The following is a 10,807-nucleotide window of genomic DNA, read 5'->3' on the forward strand; positions in this document are numbered from 1 at the left end:
AATATTCTAATGACAGCAATTATATAATTACTTTGAATTGTCTTTCATATTGTTATCATTTAAAGCAAAATTCGGACAGTGTTTCCACTTTGGAAGACGAAGTTGGACAAATTGATTAAAGAGAAAATTGTGGGCAAGAAAAGAGATTCGTGAATAAATCAGCCCGAAATAGGAACAATAGAAAACCGGTAACAAATTTATCTGTATAGCATAATCGTATTTCTCTTCAAGTTCCCTTTAAAGAAATTAGATTTCTATTTCTTTACTACCCACAAGGGGTTAAACACAGAGAGGACAAACAAGGACAAACAAACGGATTAAGTCGATTATATCGACTCCACTGCGTAACTGGTACTTATTTAATCAACCCCGAAAGGATGAAAGGCAAAGTCGACCTCGGCGGAATTTGAACTCAGAACATAACGGCAGACAAATTACCTATTTCTTTACTACCCACAAGGGGCTAAACATAGAGGGGGCAAACAAGGACAGACAAACGGATTAAGTCGATTACATCGATTCCAGTGCGTGACTGGTACTTATTTAATCGACCCCGAAAGGATGAAAGGCAAAGTCGACCTCGGCGGAATTTGAACTCAGAACGTAACGGCAGACGAAATACGGCTACGCATTTCGCCCGGCGTGCTAACGATTCTGCCAGCTTGCCGTCTTCCTTTAAAGAAATTAGATTTCATCAGATTAAAAGGGTGAGGAAATGTTTTCATGATATTTAAGATGTAAATGGTGGGGAGGTGTTGAGATCTGAACGACCGACAAAATATGATCGAAAATCACTTTCATTTAAATGATTCTACGGCCTCTGATTTATTCAGCCAACACATTTTTTGACAACTTGATTGAGAAAATAATTTTAAAGCATTGATTCAGTATTCAAACATTATACAATCCTTTAAACTCAGTAAAGAAAGAAGCAAACGTCAATGACGTCCAATTTGGCAATAAGCAACATCTGTTGCATATATAAACGCCCTCTTTGATCGATATGGTGTGGTTGTTCACTGCTACGTATGTGAAATAAAATCATTGAACGTCATCAAAATTATTCTGCAAGAAACAAAGTCAACATCGAGCCACGTACCCCCAGTTTGAAAGATTGGACTCGTAACTGATTGCAACCACAATCGTAATTATTACAGAAATAAAACTCGTCAAAGCCGTCTCTACAACTCGTGCTTGGAAACTAAATACCAAATATCCACTGCAATAAAGGTCAAGCTTCTAATATTACTTTTGAATAAGACAATAGAGCAAAAATGAAGATTGGATTTATTTTATTGTGTCTCATCTACTCAGCCAGGTATGTTAAGATATCTTTGAACTTTCTTTTACCAATTAACATTACTCTTTTACTTGTTTCAGTCATTTGACTGCGGCCATGCTGGAGCACCGCCTTTAGTAGAGCAAATCGACCCCGGGACTTATTCTTTGTAAGCCCAGTACTTATTCTATCGTTCTCTTTTGCCGAACCGCTAAGTGACGGGGACGTAAACACACCAGCATCGGTTGTCAAGCAATGCTAGGGGGACAAACACACAAACACATATACATATATACGACAGGCTTCTTTCAGTTTCCGTCTACCAAATCCACTCACAAGGCTTTGGTCGGCCTGGGGCTATAGCAGAAGACACTTGCCCGAGATGCCACGCAGTGGGACTGAACCCGGAACCATGTGGTTGGTTAGCAAGCTACTTACCACATAGCCACTCCTGCGCCTAATATAAATTAGACAACAATAAATAAATAAATAAATAAATAAAAGAAGATTGCCCTCAGCTTAGGACCTCTCAAATCTGCAAGGGGCCTTAAAATATTTAAAAGACATATATGTTGGCAATATTTGTGTGAGTTCAAATTCTGCCAAGGTTGACTTTACCTTTCGTCCTTTTAGGTTCGATAAAATAAGTACCAGTTGAGCACTGGCTTAATGTAATCAACTTAACCCCTCCCCTCAAATTGATGACCTTGCACCAAAATTTGAGTCCAATATTCGAGAGACCTTCTGCTCTAAATCCAGTACTCACTTCTCTTATCCTATTTTGACCCATTTCCTTAAACTGAACTTTTTCACCATCCCATTTCTCGGTGCCAATAATTCCTTCCAATAAATAACATCAACTTATTTTTACACAATTTCCAATTTGAATTTTTTGGTATTTCAGTATTCGGATCTTTTCGGTTTGAACGGCAGTTTTTTCTAGCAGTGTCATATGAAATTGTCACCCATAATTACGACCCTAGTATCGATCTATTGCATTTCAATCTGTTTTAGGGTTAGGTTTAGTTAGGGTTAGGGTTAGGGGTGGGGGGAAGGGTATCTTTTTTTCTTCACAAATGTGAATAAACCCAATCTGTTTCTTAAACGAGGGACATATTCATACGACACAGAATGTTTTTTTTACCTCAATAGACATCAGTGATTGGTTGAAATTGCAGAAATTGAAGAAAAAAAACAACAAATATCTTACAAACTATAGAATTTTCTCAATAAAGCCAAGAGAAAAAGATGTTTTATAAACACATTCTACCAGTATACGAAGTTTAAAATTTTTTAGTTACCTAGAAATTATGTTAAAAACTGCCGTTCAAACGGAAAAGATCCCAGATTTCAGATGATTTGTCTGTTAATGTTTACAGTTGTTCTCTAATCACTGGAGAAATTCTTTATTAAAAAGAAAAAAAAAAAGATATTTTAATTCTTTGTTCCTTGATATCGTACAAGCAAGTAATTTCAATAAAGACAGCACTTCAAAATACACCTGGTGACAGTGAATAACAATGATGCAATATACACCTGTCATTGTAAACAGAGTCCTCAAACTTCTGTTATTGTAATCAAATTAGGCTTAAGCATTTCATATTTTGACAAATCATTTACCTACAATTTACAAAGGTAAATGATAAAATATGAAAAATATTAGGAGACCGAGACCTTTGGAAGTATGCTGTACGTGGGAAGACCCGGCAGGACAAGTGAGACCATAACCCGTGGCCTCTACCTGGGACGTAGCCAGCCCACTTATGCATACCTTCCCTTATTGTGACACAAACCCAACTTGTGAAGACCTGTTGAGGCAAGTGAAAATGAAAATGAAAATCAAAATCAAAATCGATCAACATCAATGGAAATTGTAGCTGTGATACCAGTGCCGATGGCACGTAAGAGAACCATCCGAACGTGGCCTTTGCCAGCGCCACCCAGACTGGCCTCCATGCCAGTGGCACGTAAAAAGCACCATCCGATCGTGGCCGTTTGCCAGCCTCGTCTGGCACCTGTGCAGGTGGCACGTAAAAAGCACCCACTACACTCATGGAGTGGTTGGCGTTAGGAAGGGCATCCAGCTGTAGAAACACTGCCAGATCAGACTGGGCCTGGCGCAGCCTTCTGGCTTCCCAGACCCCAATTGAACCGTCCAACCCATGCTAGCATGGAAAACGGATGTTAAACGATGATGATGATGATAAAATATAAGTACATAAATAGAACACTTGATTATATATTACACCAAGGGTTCCTGGAGTTTCTCTCTAAAAGTTTTGCAGTAACCCAAATCACTCGTGGCCACAAATTATTAGGTTGAGGAAAAAGTTTGTGCACCATGTTAGAATAATGCTTTTTTATATATTTTTGTGGTGTGTGTGTTCATTGAGTTTATGTCATGTTCAACGGTGACTTACTGTGTTCATCAAAAATGTGCTTTGTTTCAACAAGACAATACAAAACCACATACCGCTAGAAAGACCAGCAGCAAGATTGAAGTATTGGTCGGTGTGGAAGTTCTGCTACATCCAGCCTATAGTCGAGATGTTGCGCCATCTGATCAAGGTCCCGTCCGATCAATGCAGCACTTTATGAAAGGCTGCTGATTTGGGTCATTCAATGAAGTCAAAGAAGCCTGTCAAGAATTTTTCGATTCAAAGCCAAAGAATTGGTACTTTGACCAAATCTGAAAGCTTGCAGATCATTGGTAGAAGGTCATGGAAAATGAGGGCTTTTATTTTGAAGAATAGTTATTGTTTTTTGAATAAATTCTTGCATAAAAAAAAATCATTATTTTAACATGGCACACAAACTTTTTCCTTAACCTAGTATTTCCTATCTCACATCAGTAGGGCCAAATACAGAAACTACAGCTACAAGTGTTAGTTGCTGTCCAAACTTTGAGAAATCCATCAATGCTAAATTCAGTGAATATGACATCAAAGGAGCAACTTATCTTTTTTCTTATCTTTCCACTCAGTGGATTCCTTGACCAACTGAGATGGAAATGTTCATCTGATTCTCCACTTGATGGTTTCCACTAGTCCAAATCACCGGGTTACTTAAAACTAATACTTAATTCAGATAATGTCAGAAAGGCAATTGCATAATTTCTCGCAGACTCTGGTCCTGCTACTGATAGCCTTTGCCCCTAAAATCTTAATGATGATATCTCCTTGTTGGCCAGAGTTTCTGGCCAAGAAGGCGGTGAGCTGGCAGAAATGTTAGCACACTGGGTGACGTTAATAATGAATGCCTTTTTTTCTCCTTTTGATTTCAGATGTGAAAGTGGAAGCAAACAGGATATTTCTCTCTGGTATAAAGATATGATAAAACAGGGAGCTTTTGAAGGGGATTTGACTTCAGCTCAACAAGAAGTGAAAAAATCTGTAGAGAAAATAATTAAAAGTTCAATGAAAAGTCAAAGATTGTTTGACAGAGAAAAACTTTTAGCTTATGAAAATATTTTAAATTTGAATGACAATAGGGATTCTGATGATGACGATGAAACGGAATTAGATGATGATGATGATGGTGATGATATGGGTAACAATAACGAGGAGGTCAGTGTGCATGATAATAATAATAATAATAATAATAATAATAATGATGATGATGATAATGTGGAGAAGGAAAATTTTAAAAGTCAGCATGTCAAAGGTGATATCTTAGTGAAATCTTCAACAACAATAAAATCTAAAAATAATGTCTCTGAAAATATGACAAATTTGAAAAGGATGAAAAAATTATTAGATGAAAAGCAAACGGACGATAAGGCCGAACAGATTCCCAAAAGAGAAGAACCAACAGCTGAGATATTGCAATCCAATGAAACCAAAACAATGTTTGAAAAAAAATCCGTTGAGAAAAAGATTAGCACCAGGATTCCAAAAGGTTCTGTTCGACATTTGTACAAAACTTGCTATAGTAATTTTTCCAGCCGTTTAGATATATTTTATGCATATGAGAAGCAACGTAATGAACTTTTCCAGAGAGAAGAATATTTAGATAATAAATCTATGCAACCAAATTGGTTTTTTAAAATCTTATACCAGATTCAGCAAAGCCAAATGATTTCACCTTCACCAAATATTCTAAAAATGTCAAAAGTATTTAAAAAATCAAAGACATCTAAAAGCAAATATAAAATAAAAAACATAAAACGTTGTTTAAGAACCTCAGATTGTCCGAAAGTATGTCGATATTTCTTTGAATTTCAAATGTGCATACCTGGATTTAATTGGATAAGGAATAGTTCCGATAAGAACTGTTCTTATTTTGTTCAGTGGGAAGCTTTTCCTAGAAAGGAAAATTTTGGAATTAATTTTAATAAAGAGTCATTTGACAATGACCAGAAGAAGCTTCAAGGAGATACTGTCAAAATAAATGAAAAGTTCAAAGATGAAAAGATCAAAGATGAAAAGATCAAAGATGAAAAGATCAAAGATGGAAAGATCAAAGATGGAAAGATCAAAGATGAAAAGATCAAAGATGAAAAGATCAAAGAGGAAAAGATCAAAGATGGAAAGATCAAAGATGGAAAGATCAAAGATGAAAAGATCAAAGATGGAAAGATCAAAGATGGAAAGATCAAAGATGGAAAGATCAAAGATGGAAAGATCAAAGATGAAAAGATCAAAGATGGAAAGATCAAAGATGGAAAGATCAAAGATGGAAAGATCAAAGATGAAAAGATCAAAGATGGAAAGATCAGAGATGGAAAGAAAATGTTGGATAAAACTGGCAAGAATAAGGAAAAATTTATTGGAAATAAGATCAAAGAAAATTCGCATACTTCAGATAATAAGAAACAAAATAATAGAATGTCAACCAAAACAAAACCGTCTTTTGATGATTCACAAAATAAAATTGAAAAGGATGAAAAGAAAATAAAGGAAATGAATGTGAATGAAGAGGTAAATAGTAAAGGAAAAAACATTCAGTTGAGGAAAATATTATGGAAACTCCTCAAGGTAAATTATTTAATCAAAGATTAAAAACAGAAAACGGTGTGGATATTGGTATGGTTAATAAGATAATTGATGAGAAGTCAAATGAATATTTGATCAAGATCCAGTCACTAGAGCTAGCTGTAACAAAATTGGAGAAACAACTGCTAACAGGACAGCTGAGCAGAAGTAATGACCTGTTGTCATTAGCTCAACTTGAAAGCCAGATTCTTCATTTACAGACAAAATTAATGAAACTCAATCAGACATTCATCAAGCTTCAACAAGAGAACCAAGTTTTGAAACATGGTCAACAGAAAATCTTCGAACTCCGACAACAGAACGAGAGACAATTGACGAGTAACTTTGATGTGAATAATAAGATTCACAACCAGAATAATTTAATCAAACAACAACAAAAAAGTGTTGCTGATTTGTCTCATTTGATACAAAATCAATCAAATCTTCTTAGTAAATTAACTCATCGACAAGAACAGGTAGAAGAAGAAAACAGAATACTTCATCAAGTTGTTATGAACCAGTCTTTATATATTTCCCATGTCTTGAAGACGGTTCATGTGTTGACCAATCAGATGCAAGAAGAACGTATTCAGGAAAGTTCTAAGAAATTTAACATGTTTCCAGTTCAATTAATTAAAAAGTTAGAATCATTGATATCTGACAGGCAAATAGTTAAAAGTGAGAAAACAGAAAAACATGTCAAAAAGAAAGGGAAATCGAGAAATATAACTTGTAAAAAACCTCAGATTTCTGTGGGAAAATATTTTCATGACAAACCAGTGGTAAAACAAAATAGGTTAAAGTATAGGTATTTCACTCTTTTATCGAAATCCTGCCTCGTATTTGATAACATAGATAAACAATCTTTGCCAAATTTACCAGCATCTTCAACTCAGTATAAATTAAACAAGAACGGAACCGTAAATAAAACCATTGCAAGAAAGAAACAGGAAACTCCAAAGAGCCCAACACTTCCACAAAAAAATCAGTCGAGTAAATTTAAAATGCAGGAACCAAAAGTTAAAGAAACTGAAAAAAGCACTCAGAATGTGAGAAAAATAAAAGATGAACCGAGTGTTAAAATTAAGAAAGAAAATGATATGAAGGTAAAAGATGGGAATTCAGATGGAAAAAATCAACAGCAAAGTCATAATTCTGATAAAGTCAAGCCAAAAGTAGCTTCCCATAGTAAAAAGGAATCTGTTGAGGCCCCTGCTGGTCAGAAGCCAACAAAGGGTTCTGAGACTAATATGAAGAATAATAAAGAAGAAAAAGAAGGAAACAAGAAAATGAACAATAAAAACTTCGAACTGAAGGAACCACTCTATGTTGATACAAGACAGAGCGGACCAAAAGGTAAGATGGTTTCAATTGTTAAGGTCTACTGTGGAGGCACATGGCCTAGTGGTTAGAGCAGCGGACTCGCGGTCAAGGAATCGCAGGTTCAAATCTCAGACCGGGCAATGTGTGTGTTTATGAGTGAAACACCTAAGCTCCATGCGGCTCCGGCAGAAAGTAATGGCGAACTTCTGCTGACTCTTTCGCCACAACTTTCTCTCACTCTTTCCTCCTGCATCTTGCAGCTCACCTGCGATGGACCGGCATCCCATCCAGGTGGGGAACCTTTACGCCAAGGAAACCAGGAAACTCTAATGGCCTGGAGAACTATGATGAATAAGAGTGGACTAAGAACTGATCTCTGGTGTACTCCAACCTGTACATTAAATTCATCACTGTATTCAAGGCCAACTCTCACCTTACTGACAGCATTACTGTACATGGCTTGAACTGCTCTCACAAGCCACTCCTCTACTCCTAGCTTCCTTAGAGACCACCACATAAGGGCCATTTGCCTGCTGGAATGAGAGTCTTATATCTCCTTTCTTGCTAATAACAACTTTAGTCTTAGCTAAGTTAACTTTAAGGCCCTTCGATTCCAGGTTTTGTAGCAGCCTGCTGGCCACTTTTGTCCCCATCTATAAGGGTATTTTACCCAGTCCCCTAAGCTGTTTTCACTGATATTCTCCTGCATTCAAGATTTCCTTCATTTCTAAAATACCAACTCACTTGATGTTTGTTCCTTCTCGAGCCATGTCTGGCTCATAAGGGCCAGTTTCCCAGTTTCCTTGGCGTATAGGTTCCCCACCTGGACGGGATGCCGGTCCATCGCAGGTGAGCTGCAAGATGCAGGAGGAAAGAGTGAGAGAAAGCTATGGCGAAAGAGTCAGCAGAAGTTCGCCATTACCTTCTGCCAGAGCCACATGGAGCTTAGGTGTTTCGCTCATAAACACACACATTGCCCGGTCTGAGATTCGAACCCGCGATCCCTCGACCGCGAGTCCGCTACTCTAACCACTAGGCCATGTGCCCCCACAACTCACTTGATGCATCAATGTTTGTTTATAAAAATATTCCCACAGAGTAGCCTTGTTTATTCTTTATCCTTTATCTTTTATTTGTTTTAGTCAGTAGACTGCGGCCATGCTGGGGCATTGCCATGAAAAATTCTTTTGATGAATGTCTCAACCCCCAGTACTTTTTGTTTAAAATCCTGGCACTTATTCTATCAGTTATTTTGCTGAACTCCTAAGTTACAGGGGTCATAAACACACTAGCACTGATTGTCATGTGATGGTGGGAGGACAAAAATAGACAGAAAACACACACACACACAGGATGAGCTTCTTTCAGTTTCCGTCTACCAAATCCACTCACAAGATTCTGGTTGACTTGAGGCTATAGTAGAAGACACTTCATCAAGGTGCCATGCAGTTGGACTGAACCCCAAACTATGTGGTTGGGAAGCAAGCTTATTTTATTTCTTTATTGCCCACAGGGATCTAAACATAGAGGGACAAACAAGGACAGACAAACGGATTAAGTTGATTATATCGACCCCAGTGCATAACTGGTACTTAATTTATCGACCCCAAAAATGATGAAAAGCAATATTGACCTTGGCGGAATTTGAACTCAGAACGTAATGGCAGATGAAATACCACTAAGCATTTTGCCCGGCATGCTAAAGTTTCCGCCAGCTCACCGCCTTCTTGCCACACAGCCATTCCTGCACCTTTATAATAAACTAAAAAAAATTGGGTTCTTTCTCAATCTGTGTTGTTTTAAATCTTATTTCCTTCCGTTTCAGACTGCTATGATTTATATGTGAAAGGAAATTCCAAGAATGGTGTCCATAAAATAAAGCCTATTGCTGCATCGAAATCCCTAGATGTTTTCTGTGATATGAAAAACGGTGGCTGGACTGTAATACAACGACGCCAAGGAGGAACGATAAGCTTTAAGCGAGATTGGAATAGCTACAAAAAAGGCTTTGGAGGTAATATTTTATTTTTAATTATATTCATTTTTCATCAACATTATCACTTAACCCTTTAGTGTTCAGATTATTCTATCAAACGTAATGCTTATTGATTCCCATTGATTTGAATTAATCATGCATTATCTCATATCTTCAAGATCTTGATGGTGTAATTACTTAATGTAGAATAACATTGTAGGGTAGGTGTGAGAGCCTGGATCTGGTCGGTTTGAACATAAAACAGATTAAATATTTTGGCCGGATACGGCCGGTTTAAATACTAAAGGGTTAATGCCCATTTTTCCATGCTTGCCTGAATCTATTAGAGATAGACCTTCCTGTTGCCAACCGTTACTTGTTTCCAAGTAAGATGCCATTTCTACATGGCTGGATTTGTTTTTGCTGGGTATTAAAAATGATACGATCCTGCTGGTATGACAGCTACCCTTATTAGCAAATATCACATGATGTCAAGGTAAGGAAACACAAACACACACACTCACCACACACACATATGCCAGGCTTCTTTCAGTTTCCATCAACCAAATCTACATGCAAGTTTTTGGTCGACCTGATCTACATTAGAAGTCACTTGCCCCAGGTGCCACATAGTGGAACTGAACCCAGAATCATGTGGTTGGGAAGCCATCTTCTTTATTTCATTATATTTGCCATAAAGGCAGTACATAGAGTAAAATAGCTTTGCGGGCTGGACAAGGACATGAAATGAATGATAATGAAAGAAAGATGATAAGGATGGGAGAAGACAGAAAGCGCCCACCAACTTCTTCTTCTCTAAAACATTGTTCTTTAAAACCAAACACAAAACGGGGTATTAAACCTCTTACAACTTTACCATATTCTGAACGCCTTACTTCCCTGGGCATGGACACATTGAAACTCCGACGCCTGGCAGCTGACTTGGCAGACACCCATAAAATTATCAACCATCTTACTAACAATAACTCTGAGCACTTTTTCAAACTCCACCCATCTAACACCCATGGACATGTTTACAAAGTCAGAAAACAGCACAGCTCCCATGGCTTTCGGAAACATTTTTTCACGCTGAGAGTTGCTGAAGCATGGAACAAACTGCCGGCATCAGTTGTTAGTTGTCGGAGCACTGCATCCTTCAAAACTTCCATGCTTCCTGAGATTCGCCAACACTACACCTGATTTTCTCCCCTCCATACACACGCAAGCATGTATCTGACTCATACACTGTTCACTTCC

The 10,807-nt window shown here is 37.5% G+C and overlaps 2 protein-coding genes across 2 annotated transcripts in view; both read left to right on the top strand.

Moving 5' to 3' along the window:
* Positions 1–678: 678 nt before the first annotated feature.
* Positions 679–6,086, top strand: LOC115217265 (bifunctional serine/threonine-protein kinase/NEDD4-like E3 ubiquitin-protein ligase). Its single transcript, XM_029786907.2, has 3 exons — positions 679–1,318; positions 4,563–6,011; positions 6,083–6,086. The coding sequence occupies exons 1-3, from the start codon at positions 1,275–1,277 to the stop codon at positions 6,084–6,086; spliced, it is 1,497 nt and encodes a 498-aa protein (XP_029642767.1). The 5' UTR covers positions 679–1,274.
* LOC115217454 (angiopoietin-4) overlaps positions 5,969–10,807 on the top strand; it is a 10,067-nt gene continuing 5,228 nt past the window's right edge. Inside the window, exons 1-2 of the mRNA XM_029787156.2 lie at positions 5,969–7,608; positions 9,401–9,589. Coding sequence (XP_029643016.1) covers positions 6,240–7,608; positions 9,401–9,589 — 1,558 coding nt within the window. The 5' untranslated portion in view covers positions 5,969–6,239. The remainder of the gene's footprint in view (positions 7,609–9,400; positions 9,590–10,807) is intronic.

The sequence above is a fragment of the Octopus sinensis genome, linkage group LG11, assembly GCF_006345805.1.
Source record: "Octopus sinensis linkage group LG11, ASM634580v1, whole genome shotgun sequence".
Taxonomy (NCBI): Eukaryota; Metazoa; Mollusca; class Cephalopoda; order Octopoda; family Octopodidae; genus Octopus; species Octopus sinensis.